We start from the raw sequence: 17,517 nt of genomic DNA on the forward strand, positions 1-17,517 counted from the left end.
TTTGGGTTTTTGAATGTGGATAACAAAATTAATATCGAAACAGAAATTTTCTTCTGAATTGATGACTAAATGTTCCACTTGGAAAGTGTAGCAGCGCACTGTGCTGCTGCACTGAAGTAATGTAGAAAAAAAGTTAAAAATACTCATGTAGTAATTGAAAGGGCTGGTGGAATGTTTTGATTTTTAGCAAGATTGTGGGTGCTGAGGGAAATGCCTGCTGTAAAATTTGTTACCCCTTCTGGTGTTCAGATCCCTGGCAGTGGACTTGTAGTTAGGCAGTTAAAATGGATGAGTTATTACTTGCATATTGTGTTATAGGAGGATAAGGCAACAGAATTTTCTAGGCTTAGAAACTATTTGGCCCTGGATGTAAGGCAGCTATACCCACATGTAGTAGGCCAAGCATGGCTGGGAGTTAGATACCGTAGGGAAAGTGACATGATCCAATACCCAGGGAGCCTGGTGGATAGTCAGAAGACCTGCATCCTTTCCCTGGCTCTGTGTGACTTTGAATGATTTGTTTCACTTCTCTGTACCTCATTTTTCATTTCATCTGCTTCTCACTGTGTGTATTTAGATTTTAAACCATTAGAAATAGGACCGCCTTTTGCTAGGCAGAGCAACTGGACTGTTGTGACGTAGTCTTAATAAACATAAACAGTGCTGATCTTTGGATGTTGAATATACATTTCAGACAGTTCTAGTTAATTTTTTATTTTCAACTGTATCACCAAGGGTTGATCTTTGGACCGGTATAACCAAACTTTTTCCTTATTTGCTTTCTGCTATTCTGCCTTTCGAAGGACTTTGTGGAAAAGAAAGCAGTATAAAAATCACACAACCGGTTTGGCAGGTCTTGTATAAACAGGAGAAATGCCAGGAAAAGTCTCACGGCTTTGTTGCCAGCTTGAAAAAAAAAAAAGAAAAAAGAGAAAATTCCGATTAATTTTCCCCTCATGAAAAGCTCAGCCATTGCTACGTGTGAGCAGGATTGTGGGGAAGGGTGTGTAGTGGAAAGGGTTAGGGGGATGCTTGCTGGAACAAACGTGTGTCTTCAAAGCTGGGAATGTGCTTGCTCTTGGGCACTTGTCCCAGTCACCTCCTTACTCGTAGAAGCAGAAGGGTTTTGTCATGAGTCTTGGAAGCAGTTTGTTTTGATTTTTTTTTTCTTCTCTTTTTTTTTTTTTTTTCCCCCATCTCTTCTAACAGTCTCACAGCTCAGCCTGAGTGTTGAACACGCCTTACTTGATTAGATGGGGTGATTGATGCCCCCTGGTTCTTGCTCTGCCTGTGCCAGTGGAAGGCTGTGCTGCTCTTTGCGGTGGTTTTGCTGTGGTGACTGAGTCGGGTAAGGAAACCTGCCTTGCTGACTGGGTCTGTGTGGTTGTGTAACTGTGGGAAGGGTTGCAGTGCCTCTGTCCTGGTTCTTGTGGCACTGGAGGGATGTGTCTCTGGAACAGGTCCACTAGCTCTCATCTGGTATGGACAATCCCTGCTGTGCACTTCAGTCAAAAGATTTCAAGCAATGCTTTGGTGTCAGGGGTTCGTTGGGAGGCTGAGGGTTATTTAAACTTAGTATTAAAATACAAAGTGAGAACCTTTGAGAGCTTTTGCATGATATCTGCATGCCACCTCGGCTGATTGATTTCATCAAAGTCAGCTTTTTCCTCCTAGTTTCTCCTGTTTTCAGAGCTGTGTAACTCCAGAAACAAGGCACTGCAGGTAGAGTCAGGATGGGATCTAGACAACTTGCTTTTCTTTCTGCCCTTCTATTTCCTGATTGTAAAATAGGATTCATAAAGGTTCTTTCCTCCAGTGCTTTTCTGTCTTGGCTGCTTTGGCTTTGAGCTCTGCTGGGCAGGGGCTGTCCTCTGATCTGTTTCTGCAGTGCCTTGGACAACGGTGCTGGGGTTCAAGTTGCTTCTGGATGCTATTGCAGTATAATTGTTCAGTTGGAACATATGGGTTTAGAGCCTGATAGGGTTCCTAGGAGAGACTATTATTTTCTAAGATGTCTGAAGCTTTTAGATGTTGTACACAGGTTAGTGGGGAAGTATTGGTGGTAGCTGGACAGTTGAACTAGATGATCTTGAAGGTCTTTTCTAACCTTGATGTTTCAATGAAAGTAGGTTTTTGTTTTGCTCTGTGCTGCTGTCTGAGCTAATTGCCTAATCTCTGAATGTTTTGGTCCCTCCGCTTTGTGAAGGTGAGTGCAGTATCGCTTCTCTTCAATGCAGGGAAATGGTGGTGGTTTTATGAGGCATGTGTGGATAGTGTAGTGTTGTAAGCCATAGATAAACTTTCATACTGAGCTAAAATGTGCCCAAAACAAACACTTTTTTCTTCAAATGACTATGATTTACACAATTTCAGTTGGCTCAGTTCCCAAGCCTGTCATGTCTGTAATGAGGAAAGATTTGCAGCTCATAAGCAATCTCAGGGTAGTGGTGATGGGACTCTCACTGCAGTGTCCACTCAGGTGTGAACCAGCAGTGCTTAGTTGTCAAAAACAAGCCAGTGATAATCAACGTGAAACTTCAGCACTTTTCTTTTGCCAGGAGCAGCGTCACAACCAGTGCATTGGGATTTTGAGCTAAAAGAGACTAATAATTTGAGAAATAGCAAAAAATATGCACAGGTTGAAAGGAGAAATTAAAAGTTAGGTAACTTAATGGACAGCAAAAGCTATGGCAGAAAAACAAAACAGCTAAGCTGAGGTTTTTGGACTTCAGCTTCCCAACACTTGACATGCCTGTGGGCTCAGCACCATTGCGTTACCTCCAAGGCACAACAAAGGGGCAGAGTGCTTTGTTAAAGCCACAACTTGTTTTAGAGAGTGAGTAGTGGGTCTGGAACCAGAACTTCCCTCCTGTTCTTTTCACCATTTATACTCAAGCCTCTTGTGCAGATCACGTTTTGTCATGTGCCTTCTTGTCCCACATTTTGTCATCTGCTGTCCAACCCTGTACGGCAGCACCATGCAGTGGGTGATCCACTCCTTGTTCCCCTGCTGAGTCTTGGGAGTGCCTGTGGAATTTCCACAGCATACAAGGGTGGTGTGTGATGTACCCTGTCACATGGACAGGTTGTACCTGGAAGGCATCTCTTGTTTTCACAGTAGTTAGGAAAGGATTGCTAATAGCACTCCTTACACAACAGAATATTCACTCGCTTAGTTCATTACTTATTAGCTCCAGGCAGGGACATTGCAGATTTGTTAATGCTAATGGCCAAATCATTAGACTGTGCAGCATTAATGGAGGATAAAGCATTTAATAAAGACCCATCACTCGACCCTGTCATTGTCCCTGGAATACAGGCACTATGTTAAATTCAGTCCCTGCTCTCATCCTGTCACCTACCTCTTCTTAAAAGGGCAGCTTGCTGGGAAGCTTCAGCTTTTCAAACACATCTTCTTTTAAATCTGATATGCTACGCCGTGCCCAGCTGTCTCTTTACAAACATATTTTAAAAGTCTCCTTTGCTGATGGTTCTGTGCTGAAAGGTCCGTGTATTTGAGGAAAGGAAAGCTTTTGCTGTGCCTCCAGCTATACTCCGAGGTGATTTGTTTCCTTTTTCTGAGTAAAGTTTTGTGATTGATACATTGGATCAGCAGAAGGTTCAGTTTCTTCTAGTTTGCATTCTGATACCCATAGACTGCTGACGGAGAGATCTTCAAAAAGCTGTTAAATTGCACCTTACATAAATTGTTGAGTAGCTGTTAAAAGTGTTTCTTGTACAGGTTAACCCACCTGCAGATTTTATTTCTTTTGATGTAACTCAGCTTCCTTCAGTGGTCTCCCATTTCATTTGAATGTTTTAATCACAGCTTCTTGTTAGCTCATCCTTCCACAAAGTCTTCCAGATATATCTTCCATTCATATTTATTTCCTTTATTTCCAGATACAGCTGTGGGCTGTATCTATCATACCTCTCTTTGTCTCTGTAGTTCCTTTACTCTTTCTTTATAAGCTAGACCTTCAGACTCTAATACTTGTCTGTCTTGCATACATAGATACGCGTCTGCCTTTAAACTTGTGTGTAGGATAAAATGCAGAATGAAAAGCCTGCAAATTTGTAGGATACAATATTCAACGAGACACCCTCCTAGCTATTTTTTATGTACTCCTGTCAGATTTTCCTGTTTAGTCATACTGATCTCATTTATTTCAGTTTAAAGTAAGCGGCTAGAGTAGCTTAAAGTTAGTAAGGGGGAATTGTAATTTGTTGTTTCTTTCACATCCAGTTCCTGTTACTGCAGACAAAGTTAGTTCAGGTATGGCTCTTTTTAGGAACTCCCTCTGCATTCAGCATTGCTGGGGGTCAGATAATCTGAATCCACCTGATATTTTGCAGTGGCAGACATCCATCTCCTCTTATGTCTGGGCTGGCTTATTAAGAAAATCCTTGAGAACAGGTATTTTATCTGGCTGTCTTTCTCTCTGGATTCTGATCAGTTTTCCTGAGTATCCTAGTGAATCTTGCCTCTTTTGCAACCAGCAGCCCTTATTTATAGCTCTCCTAGTCCTGAGCTGCTCTAGATTCTCTCTGGAAAGTTGCCTTTATCCACTTAGAGGTTGCATTGAACACAAGGATACAGCAGCACACACTCTGTCTATGCTGAGTTAGTTTTGCACTATTTGGACTTTCAGGAGAAGCAATGTAAGGTGTAGGGCTTGGACCTTGTCATAGTAACCCTGGGTTTCTCCAAGTATTTGGTGTGTCATTTTTCATGGAAGGTCTGAAGTATAATGAAATGCTTCCACATGGAATGTAATAGTGCTGTATATGCTGTGTCTCATTTTACTGGTGAGGAAAGATGCAGAAGCTTCACCTTTGCAGGGTTAAGCTCTAGTTTGGGGGATAATCATAGTGCACCTGTCCTCTGGTCTGGTGGTGTTCTCTGATGCTAGCATCCAAGCCTGCCATCAGTTTCCTTCCCAATGCCTCCAGAAGCTGATAACCTCTTTGCAGAGGACATGTTCTTATACTTAACCAGGGCAGGTACCTACACGATCAAATATAAACAACTTTTTCTCAACTATTATGTTATAGTAGCTGATATTTAGGTGTGCCTGTATTTTCTAATGGTGACAGATAGAAGATAATTATGGCATATTGTGATGCAAGTTGTTTTCAAACAGCTATGTATGCACATTGTTCACACTCAAGTTCAAACGGATTTCATGCAGATAAGGAGAGAAATTAAAACTGACTGACTGTACTGGTAATAGCAAATACTGAGGATTGCATCTGCACTTCACTTCTCTTGCTGTGAATCAGACCAGAATCACTGCTTTCAAAAAGCCAGTGAGGAATGTTGTATGTACAGATGAGAGCCAAGACCAGCCATGCAGTGGGATTGAGAATGGTCATTTCTTATATTTATTGTATTTTAAAAATATGTATTTTGTAATGTTGTAGCAGCTTAAGAGTTTGTTTCCATCAGTGACTGATGATTAAAAAAAGCCATGACTTCTATGTGAATAACTCTCCCCTGATTTTTCCATGACTTGACTTTCAGATAATCCATGGTGCAACGAGTGACTTGAACTTGTCCATGTGATGGTCCTGACATCCTGCTTTGTACTATGGGAGTACTTCACATCCCATTGTGAATGATCCTGTTGGTAATAGCTGCAGATTCACTAAAAACAAAAATATTCATGTTTTGCAGAATGACCGGTAGTGGTTCTTATCCCTGAAATATATTTGAATACATAGTGGCATTGCAACTTTCCAATACCCTGATAGCTCAGTGATGTGTCCAGGTAGAGTCATGCATACTGCTGTGCCAGTCTGAATGGATTACAGAGCAGCTCTGGGATTCTCCTTTCCCATAACATGTAAGAGAGCAGCTCCTTGTATACCTTCATTTTTCCATCTCTGTTTTGTGACCTCCAGAAATTTTATGCTGAATGCATGACTCCCATGATGAGTGTTTAGGGTATGAATTCCCGTGCACGCAGGTGGGGTTGCGCAGCCTCTATATATTATAGATGAGACACCCCAGCACTCTCTTCTTTAGGAAAGAGAATGGGAAAAAAAAGTGCAGTGAAATCTCTGCTGTGCAGTTCTCTCAGCCTGGAAAGTCTCTATGCATTGCCCTCTCTGCTTCCCTCTCACTGTCCACACTACTTCAAAGCCTAGTGTGTTTTTTGTAGCTCTGCTGTGAATTCTCAAGTCTTCTGTGGTGGTTGGTGCTAGAAGTGGGTGCTAACAGGACTGTGGTGTAGAGATTTGCTGTTTGGATCACACCTCTCTCCATACCTTGGCTGAACAGAGGTTCTTCAGAGGAATGTGTGGTAAAAACCCCGTAATGCAAATTCTGTAGTCATGAGTAGAAAAGAGGCAGGATGGGGGAGAGAATTTCTTCCTAACATCAAGCCATTGAATCTGTGGTTGACTCTTGCCTCAGAGCAGTAGGGCCAGTTGCCAGCTTTATTGCCTCTGTGGGGCCTAGAAAAGTCTTCTGCTTTGACTTGATAAGGCTTTGCTCTTGTCTCGGTGTCTGATGATTCCACATGCAAATTCTGAACAAAGATTTGCCTCCTGCATACATTTTACACTGCCTGTCTGGGTTATCTGTGGATAACGGTCTGTGTTGTTTGTAGAAATGAATAATTTTTCATGAATCTTACTGAAATCTTTGCCTGAATATTGTCTGTTAGTTTTACTTGATGTTATCTTCCTGTAGCCGCTTTCTGCCCTGTGTTCCACCATAACAGCAACCTCAGTGAATAAATACTTCTTAAGTATGAGACTCAGCTAGTTTTAGGTTCATTTATATTTGCTAGCTTGAGTTATTTTGCAGTGCCCAGACAATAATGGAGCCGTATCATAGCATTTTCAACAAGATTGACCTCCACAAGCTGCATTTTCACAACACTCAAGCGCATTAATGTTGCTCTCTATAAGACTTTAATTTAATAAGAGCAGTGTCTGTGATCATTTTAGGAGAGGCATGGGATTCTCCATCATCTCCTCTTCCCTTTTCTTTTGTGATGAACTGTTGTACCTCACTGTATTTTATTTGCTTTGGAATTTGCCTGAGTGAGGACTGTGATGTGAGGGGGTAACTGTCTTCTCCCTGTGTGCTGGGAAGTTGGTTGGAGGCAGGCTGAAGAGAGGAGGCAGGGAGGAACTGAACTTCACAAAATTGCTAAGGTCACCAAGACAGTCTCTGTTCTCTGTGTGCAGGAAATGAGATATTAATCTTTTCCCAGTGCTGCTTTGCATAAGGTCCATTCCAGAGAGCTGTGTTTGTTTTAATTTCTCTAATTACTGATAGTGTGCTGATTATGCTGCTATAGATTTGACATGAATAGCTATATTAATGGGATCAAAAATGAGGAGAAGTCTGCCGTGGAAATTAAGGAGATGACAGCAACAGGGGGGAGGGGAGGGAAGTAGAGAGTTTAATTTGTATCCTGGTACTGCGGAGCTTTACTTTTCTTTTTCTGGAACTTGATCATTCTTCCCTGGCGGCAGCTGGACTGTGCAAGCTACAGAGCTGAACAAAATCCCCAAGTGTTTTAATTGTGTATCCAAAGCCATGCAGTGCCTTAGGGTCTCTGATTTCCTTCCTCTTTCCTGTGTCAGTTCCTGTAACTGTGGGTACTTTCTTGGACTTTTTTATCTAGCACACAAAACACTGATGAATGCTGCATACATCTTCCTTCTCTTTCCTCTTCACCTGACTTGCTTCCCTAATGATTAACTTGCCTGCTTTCTTGCTGTCAGCCCTTGTGCAAATCATTGGCTGGTTTGCTGGCATAGCCCTCTTGAGTGCCCAGACATCAAGGGCACTCTGAGGCATTCCTGCAGACACTTCCTTCCCACCAACAACTCTCTTCTCCGAGGCCATTTTTTACCTCTTGCCTTATCCAAGGCACCTATGCCTAAGAGGAACCACAGCAGCCTAACCAATCCCTCTGACCCTACTTCCAGGCTTTCCCTAGATCCAGGTCCCTAGGCTTGTGTTTCCTTTTTTCCATTTCTAGATGTGCTCACTGAAAGAGATGAAAACCCTTGTGGTCTCTCCCTGCAGGACTGAAGATCCTCTGTGATGGAGGGTCTATAGTTTTGTGTGTGGAACATCACCTTCTGCAGTCCTGAGAGCTACAGCCATACTTTTCAAACCTAGATTTGCACAAGTCAAGGATGATCTACTCCAGCATTTTTTAAGCCAGTGCAGGGGAACCTTAGTGGATCCTGGGTGGCAAAGGCATGTCATCTTTCAGTCTTGGTCAACTTTCCTCATGTAGCATCGCTGCACACTGTACGAGAATAGGCCTTTACATACTGAGAAGTCATCTGGATTTTATATCCAGTGTAGGGTATTTGGTGTCAGTGGCTCAATGTCCTGATGGATATCAGTGATGAGTGGTGTCCCTCAGGGGTCAGTACAGAGACCAGTGCTGTTTAACATCTTCATCAATGACAGTGGGATTGAGTGCACCCTCAGCAAGTTTATGGATAGCACTAAACTGTGTGGTATGGTTGACATGCCCAAGGGACAGGATGTCGTTTAAAGAGATACTATAGAGGGCAAGGAGGGGGTCAGACTCTTTACTTAGGTCTGTTGTGATTGGATGAAGGGAAGTGATTTCAAACTAAAGGAAGAGAGATTATGATCCAGCAAAAAGAACTTTTTTTTACGGTAAGAGTGGTGAGGCACTGGAACAAGTTGCCTGAAGAGGTGATGAAAGCCTTGTTCCTGGAGATATTCAGTCTGGACGGAGCTCTGAGCAACCTGATCTGGCTGTCGATGTCCCTGTTCACTGTGTGGGAGTTGGACTGGATGATCTTTAAAGGTCCCTTCCACCTCATAAGGTTCTATGATTCAATTCTTCACACTGAGTTCAATGTGTAATGGCTTTGGGAGTCTGATCAGCCATTATGTACACTCCTGCTAGGTAGTCATGATCGATATATTTTGCAAATTACCTTACTTTTTTAGACAGGATAGTTTGACTAAGGTTTTCTCATTTCCAAGATATTGAATATTTTGTCTTTTTAAGGTACGAATAGAATAAAACAGTTGCTTGTCTTGGACATTAAACGTGTATTTAATCTGTCCCTACTAGATGGGGCAACTGAAAGCATGCCATAGTTTCAGCAGACCTGAGTGGCTGTCTAGATAGCACTGTTGGAGCACCAGGCACTACAGCAAACTTTGGGAATGGTCTCTGTGAAGGCTGATCTAATGCACTTCTCCAATATCCATAGTGAAGGTGAGCTCTCACGGTGAAACCTTGATAGAATCATAGAATCCTTTAATGGGACCTTTGAAGGTCATCTAGTCCAACTCTCCTGCCATTAACAGGGTCATCTACAGCTAAATCAGGTTGCTCAGAGCCTGATCCAGCCAGACCTTGAACGTCTCCTGGGATAGGGCATCCACCACCTCCCTGGCAAACTGTGCCAGTGCTTCACTACCCTTTTTGTAAACTATTGTCTTACATCCAATCTAAGTCTCCCCTGTTTTAGTTTGAAACCATTTCCTCACATCCTGTTGGCAACAGACCCTGCTAAAGAGTCTGTCCCCTTCTTTCATATAGCCCCCATTTTTAGGTACTTGCTTGACTTGCTGTGAACTGAAGAAAGTCTTTCAAAAACTATGACAACAATCAATATGCCTACTGTTTTATTCAACTCATTGTTGATACTGGCAAAACACTGGGAAACTGCTATTTTGAAGTTATTCATAGATGTTTTGGGGTTGAGCGTTTGGTCCCCTGTGAGCTTAAATGCTTCTAGAGTCCCATGGCAGGCAGTTGGTCTGGAACATAGTAATGCCAAGTTCCTTCCTAACACTCATCACTAATAGTTTCTAAGGATCACATGAAAAGTGTATTAACCTCTTTTACCAGTAGACCAGACTGCATCGAGGCTTTTTACTCAAGTACACGGAATAAGGTTCATCCCAGTTCTGCTACTTGTCCTGCCTCCCAGGCTTCTGCTTGAATAACCCTGCCGCTGAACCGTCTTGTCCGTTCTTGGCCTTAACTCAATGGGAAATATTTAACTGACCAATTACAAAAGTCGTTCAGAAAAATTTCTAGTACCAGTGTGTCTGACTGCTTAACCTTAAAAGCACGAGATACCAACCGTATTTTGTTTGATGGATCACATAAGAAAAGGTCAAGAATTATGAAGATGAAAAATCATCCTCAAAAAAATCCTGTTTTAGAGATATGAACACAACAGATATCTCCAGAAAGTGTGATTCTGAAGAGCCTCTGTAAGACTGGAGAAGTAACTGTGACCTTCTGCATTCACACTCCTGGGGAGGTGGGGTACTGTGTGTGATTGGAGCATGGAGCTATGGTAAGCTGAAGAACTGGTATGATGTTTGTACTGTGCTGCAAACAGGAATGAGCTTCAGTTTTTTCTGCAAGGCCTGTGACTTGACCTCCCTGTGACTTTTCTTGTTCACACCTTCTGGAAACCTGGCCAGGATGGTTATAAGGATCACTCTTTCAGGATGCATTTGTCAAGTCTCTTGCCCTTGGGAGGCACATGCAGTCCTGTTTCAAGACAGCTCTACCCTGAAATTACTTAGCTCATTTGAGCTTTGCTCTTTCTGGAGCTTAGGTTGCTTGTGTGTCTAATAAAAAGGCTTACCTAATATCTGCAGATTGCTTTGATATTTGGGTTAAAGGTGCTGGAAAAAAAAATGCAGAATTCATGAGATAGGACATTTCAAAGGCACATAGGAGAGCTGGAGAGCTAATTCTCCTTTGTGCCTTGTAAAATGTTTTCTGCAAATACTACCAATGCACACAGTACTGTGGACATCTAAAATGCATGGAAAAAAATAACTGGAACAAAATGAGCGAGTTTGCATTTCCACAACTTCTTTGTGTTTCCTACTGTCCTGTTCTTACGAATACTAGGAAACGATTATTGCAATATATTGACTTGTAACACTAAATGTCCTTATAGCTGCCTTGGTATAAATAAGATAGTTACCATGTGCCTCTAGTAGATTAGTCATTGCTGAGAGAAAGGCAGTGTATGCTGCATGCGTTATATCTTGGTACAGCACCTCCTGAAAGTTGCGAGAAATGCACTGATTCTGGTTTTGGTTTTAGCTGCTGCTTTGACTTTCCTCTTGCTGTTGGCTAGTGAGAAGGCCCCTTGAAGCTACTTAGCGCTTGTCTTTGCAGTGGTGGTTCCATATTTCTGTGAACATGAAGTGGGACCTGATGTCAGTTTGCACCTTACATTCCGGAGGAAAAGGACTTCAGGTCTCCCGTATGTCCTCTTGAACTTGTTTGCAGAGGCAAGCAATTGTGTGACTGTTTCAGAAGTGTTCCTCTTTTTATAAATATCTTGTTCAATAAACAAAATGAGGAGCTTCAGTGTTGTTCGATTATCTGAGCTGTGGCTTGCAGCAAGAAATGCTGGGAAGTTGGGTCTTGTTTCTCATTGCTCTAGCATGTGCACCATGGAAGGGGCGCATTTTCTGCGAGGCTGCAGAACATGCAACATGCTGGAGTTGGACTTTAAGGAACGTGAGGCATAGGCACTGTTCTGGGCCACAGGAAGTCTGTATACTACAGTGGTAGAAACCCAGATGCTTAAGACAGACTAGTGCTTCTGTGTGAGCTCCTCAGTAGATACGTGATAGCAGCAACTTATGCCAGGCTGAGCTGGGCTTAGTTTGAAGCAGTGATGGGGGGAGACTCTCCAGGTTCTCTATGGCCCGTTTCATTGGCAGAGAGAGTTTTCTGCTTTAGTATATTTGTTATTTACATTGTACAAATCTTTCCTTTGCTGGCAGTGAGGCTGCTAATGGTACATTGTAGGTGTGCCTTTATCAGCGTCATTCCAATTCCCTGTCCCACAGCTGTGGTAATATTGTGATTTATAATGTCCTTCTGTTACTCAAACACTAGGTTTGTCTTTTCCACTTTCTGGAGATCAGATTGAGGGTACTATACTGTTCGCAACTATACTGTCCTGCAAACACCCAGAAGCAAAAATAGCTCCTTTTGCTTCTGTGGGTATGTGGTTGTAAATCCACACTGTTTGCACTGCCATCATTGAATGTCAGCAGCCCAACTCTGGAACGTATGTTAATACTTTACCTTCTAAGAAGCATATGATTATGACTTTATTTTTTCATGTTTCTACAGAACTGTTCCTGTGTTTATTTACAAAGGGTGTAATTTGTGTTGTGAGTGAAGGTCATTCTCAGAATACAGAAGAGTTTTCCCATTAGGTTGGATGAAATTCAAGTCCTACATTTTTGGCAGATATTTTCAGAAATAAACTAAATGATGACCATTATGAACCTAACGCAACATTGGCAAATTGCTCTTTAAGTCTACTGGGTTGTCCTTGCTTAGCTGCTTTCTGTATGCTGGTTTACCTAGTTGGTTGCAAGTTTTACTGCCTCAAAGAAAGTGCTAACAGCAAGTTTAAGCAGGATTACAAAAGTACTGCATTACTCACTGGTAAATAGAATGGTTTTTAGTGATAGTGCTTTTGTGCAGCAAAAGTAAAACTAATGTCTTTAAAATGCTCGAAAGTCATAAAGTGTTAAATATTTAAGAAACATGCTCGTATCTCTGTTAGCATAAGATTAAGCTTTTACGGCGGTCTCAGTAGCAGTATGCACACATGTATAATGAAATTGCTGTCATATTTTCACCAATTTAAAACCCACTCAGGCTATTCATTTCTGTGTCACTTCTCTTTCCTCCCTCAGCAAATTTCTGAGAAAGCCCTTGGAAACTATTCAGTTTTCCTGAAAATTAAAACTGTTGCATCAGACCTACTTTGTTGCTGATACCGTTTCGGGCTTGGAGCAGACAGGCCTCCCCGGCTTGTGATCTGTTGCAGGCTTGATGCTGCGGCATGATGCCACTGGCCCCCATCATGCATACCTCCTTCTTTCCTCCCATCACCCCACCCCTGCCTTGGATTCACACCTCTGTTCCAAAGTTCACATTGTTTTCTCTCTTTCTCTCCCCCACTTTCTTTTTAACAGCAAGAGAGAATTTCGTACACACCTCCAGCCAGCCCAGTACCAAATTACACTTCCTCGTCACCACTACATGTCTCAGTGCCTCGAGCAATCAGGATGGAGGAAGACACGATCAGACTGCCAGCACACCTGCGTGAGTGTCACTTCCTGGAACTGAGGAGGGTGCAGGGCAGGGTGAGGGGAGGATCTATTTATTTATTTATTTATTTGTGGCAGAAGATGTGTAGGGAAGTACCCTGGCTTTAGAATTTTCTTTAAAGCTCCCGCTGACTTGATTTTCGGTATATTATTTTTAAACAACTCGGATTGTGGTTTTCTTTCCTCACCACCACCTCCTATCTAGGATTTGGCTTCTCTCTCTTGACAGGGAAAAATGTGGAGGTTTTAATATGTCAGGAAGCTCTGTGTATCTGTCTGTGTTTTAGAAATTGCTCACTGATGTGCTGCGGCACAGTCAGGTTCACTAACTGTGGTAAGCGGAGTGCATTTATTCAATGGGTGCCCAGGCACTCTGCTTCTACTCAGACAAAGGCAGTGATGAACAAGGAGGAAAGGGCTAATCTGTACATGAAAGGACTGTGCAAAGGAGGAAGGACACATCACTGCCTTTATAACAAAAACAAGCTGGGATCAAGGTGAGAGACAGGCACTTCCTTGCTGAGATGATTTAATGTTTGAGGAATAGGAAAGGCCAAGGGCTGTTGACCAGGGAGAGGTGAATTAGTGAGATAGGGTGGAGTTGAGGAAGAATGGAATTTTCCTTTTTAGGGAGGAAGCAGTTCTGATGTAAACTGAGAGATTTTAAGACAACTTTTATCAGGTGTCACATTCCTGGGGTACTCGAGCAATAAGAAGCAACAGGGGCCAGTGGCAAACGTAACTTCCATCTGTCAGATGGCAGCATACTATTTGGGATTTTGGAAAAGGAATGGTCTCCTGAGGTGATCTTTCAATTTAAACAACAAAAAGGGAATAAAAGAGTTCTCATTTCTGTCCTCAGCTGTTTTCCAAGCATGTTCCTTTTCTGGATGCAGACTGTTCTCCCAGCACTTCAGTAATCCTGTGCTCACACCCTTGATGGCCAGTGAGTTGCAGTGCTCCAAGATTGCTCAGTGCCCACGCCTCTCTGCACAGTCCTGCTTTTGTTGCCTGTGCTGCAGAATAACCCAGCTTGTACTTTTGATGGGCCAAAATGCAAGCTGGCACTGCAGCTTTCTTAGTGGTTCTGTCTACTGCCTGAGTAGCCAGACTCCTGAGGTCCCTGAGCTTTCTTGCCTCTGCCTGTGCATGCTGGCCTATTTCCCCAGCACTGGGAGGACTTGCTGGAGCACTTATGGTCAGTTATAAAGCTTATGCCCAAAAGGTGGAGGAAACAAAGCCAACACGGAGCAGTTCTCTGCAGTGTGGCTTTTAGCCCCTGAGATTTTTTTCTTCCCCTTGTGTTATTTAGTCTAATTTAATTCTGGTTTGAGAACTGCCGTCTGTCCTCTCCACAGAGGATCATGTCTGGCTTTTGAATTTTACTGCCTTCCTAACTGAGTTTAACAGATGCACAGCATAGAAAGGCAGAGCCCCTTGATGCTGGAAGGGTGGGGCACTGTTTACTACCGGCTTCCTTCTTATCAGCTAGCCAGCATGCCAGGTAGAGTGTGAAGCTTGAAAGGTTTCCGTTCAGTCAAAACTTTCTGTTCGGTGTTTTGGGTGTGATTGAACCTTTTGCTTTGATTTTTTTTTTATTTTTTTTTCTTCCAATTTGCACATTTTAGAACTTTTAAGGAAGCTTTTGTCCCATTATTATTTCTACACCAGTCTGCCCTTCTGTATTATAAAAACACAGAAGATTAATAATTAAACATCTGTGGAATATTCTTTGACAAAGTCAGTGTCTCAGATCATTAACAATGTGAAGCACGTTTATATAGCCTTACTAGTAGCCTTACTAGTCTGTAGCAATGCAGTATTTTTAGCTCAGTATGCAATAATTATTGACCCAAATACTCACATTCAGAACCACTGTTTAGAGCATATGGACTTATGACAAGGTCAGAGGGTACTATTATGAGTTTCTAGAATGATCTGTGGTATTACTCGAGTTACAGAATTTCTCAGTAGACTCTGTGTTTTAAGTTCAGTAACTGCTCGAGCTACACCATGTTATAGAGAAAGATTCAACCAAGTAAAGACTTAAGGGATAAGGAGGATATAAAGTTTCTTCCTAAGTTCTGTCAGTGCTTAAAATACGTAATTATCCTCCCTATTTGCTGTTTTTTTCTTCTTCTTTTTTTTTTTTTTAAGTGCCCTATTTATAGTTTGAATTAGTCGAGCTCAGTTTCAAACTACTGATCGCCTTTCCTGCTAAATATTGCCAAAAGACTATGCTTGATTATAGGTGCTTTTTAATAAAGTCACGCTTTAACCTCTTCTTGACTAAACTGGTTAGGATGAGAGATTCTTTATGTTTCTGTACAGTTTGTGGATTACAGATTGTGTTTGTATCACCTCCTGCAAACTGTTTCCCACCTAAGACGTCCTTCTTAAGGTGAAGACTTCAGGCCTCAAGATCATATTCCAGAAGCAGTCTTCCTCATGCCAGCTATAGAAATAGTTTAGTATATTCTGCATCTTGAGTCATGAGGTTCAAGGCCTATGGGATTTTGCAGTTCCTGCATGTACCCTACTCACATTTTAGAGATATCTGAGACACAGCTTTGGTCACAAATCTGAACTTTTATAAATGGCAAGTTTCTGAGTTCTATTTCAGGCTGTGTTACTCTGTGTGAAGACTGAATTTATAGCCACTAAGCCTGAGGGTTTTTTAAATCTGAGATTTTGTTTGGTTGCAGCCTTGATTTTGTTTCTATCAATGAGGTAAAGCTTAACTTCCCTCAGCCTTCACTCCCATGCAACAGCTAGATATGATGTTTCCAGCTGTGCACAGAACTGGTAGCTAAGCGGATCTCCATTTACATTCTGGTTTTACCAAAACAAAGACAAATTTCAGTCCTAGTGTGTATGTTATCCTTTCTGCCAACTTGCGAGTTCAAGAACTGTGCTACAGGTACCACTGAAAGTAGCAGTTGGCCCAAGCTCTGATTTTTGTTCCAGTGGCAATGCAGCAGGACAAAGGAGAACAAGAGAGAAACATTTTAGATGGAATGTGAATTACACCTGGTGGATTCAGACAGTATTTTATGCCTTCCTTATTAGAAATTTCATTGTTTCTAATGTTTAAGTGCACTCTAAAGGTGCTAATACCCAATAGTATCTGGACGATAAGTAGAGCAATTTCCTTTGCAATAAATTATTCCTTAGTGTTTAGTGAGCAAATGATTCTTAGCTGTGCTGGGATATTTGATCCAGTGACTGAAGAAAGGAGAACTGCAAAGTTGAGAAGAGTGGAATGCAGATCCCTCAGTGCTACCAGCATGCAGAGTATTCTTTCTTTACCTTGGTCAACAGATAGAAATCTGTAGAGAAACAACCTTTCCCAGGATTGACGCAGAGACACTTCTCCCATTTTCACACATTCTTCCCTGTTTAATTTGCTGCCTTCTTACCAGCCTGCTGTACTCCTGTGGTTTAGAACTACAATGTAATCAGTCTTAACCATGAAGCTTTAGGATAGTGAGAATGATTTTCTTATAGTACACAATTTTATCTGATACTATACGTCTGGGTTAATGACTTTTGACCCATGCATATAAAAATGCTCATTTGCCTAATATCTACTTTATTATCTATGAAATATGTATTGGTCATGCTGTAAATAAGCTATCAGTACAATGCTAGAGAATGTGTTTGAGATATGTAGTCAGAGAGTACAATGATCTCCAGTTTGCACTTTGTTCCCACCGTATACGCATGGTAGCTTTGCAGCATGCCTGATCTCTACTAGACTACACTAACATCAGATAGAAAGAGTGTTTGGACACTGGAGTGGTTTATGAAGGATTCCAGAGAAGCAATTTCAGTTCTCCTACAGGCTCTGCCCTTCGTATCTTCTGTGACCTTGGATATCTTTATTTTGTTTCCCTACTCTAAAGTAAAAGAATTGTGAGTGCACAATTTTTTCTAAGTCGTAAATATTAATAAAATGATAATAAATAATGCTGGGAAAAATGGAAGCTATGACACCATTTGCATACCCCTTATCTTTGAGGAAGCTTAATCCATATTAGCATGGAGAGACAGTTCTTTCTTTTTCTTTTGTATTAAAAACCATTTTTTTTTTTGGTCTGATTCAATGACATTACTTATTTATCTTATGCTCTGGCCAATAGCTTGTGGTATAAAAAAAACACCTCTTGGATCTGGAAAGAGGGTACTCCATGTAAGATTTTGATATATCTATTAATATATGCTGAATCAGGGAATATAGTTTTTTTTGTAGTACACAAAATGAAGATAATGTGTTTTGCCTTCTATAGCAGCAACTGTAATTACATACTTAATGGCTTCATGATTTTCTTTCGGTCTCTTTGAACATAAAACTTCTTCAAGAAGAGGCACAAAACTGT

General features: G+C 41.7%; 1 protein-coding gene across 1 annotated transcript in view; it reads left to right on the forward strand.

Moving 5' to 3' along the window:
* Positions 1-17,517, forward strand: part of ETV6 (ETS variant transcription factor 6) — a 130,049-nt gene that overhangs the window by 28,495 nt on the left and 84,037 nt on the right. The window contains exon 2 of the mRNA XM_072358681.1: positions 13,004-13,133. Within this exon, the coding sequence (XP_072214782.1) occupies positions 13,004-13,133 (130 nt within the window). The remainder of the gene's footprint in view (positions 1-13,003; positions 13,134-17,517) is intronic.

The sequence above is a fragment of the Excalfactoria chinensis genome, chromosome 1 (genome assembly GCF_039878825.1).
Source record: "Excalfactoria chinensis isolate bCotChi1 chromosome 1, bCotChi1.hap2, whole genome shotgun sequence".
Taxonomy (NCBI): Eukaryota; Metazoa; Chordata; class Aves; order Galliformes; family Phasianidae; genus Excalfactoria; species Excalfactoria chinensis.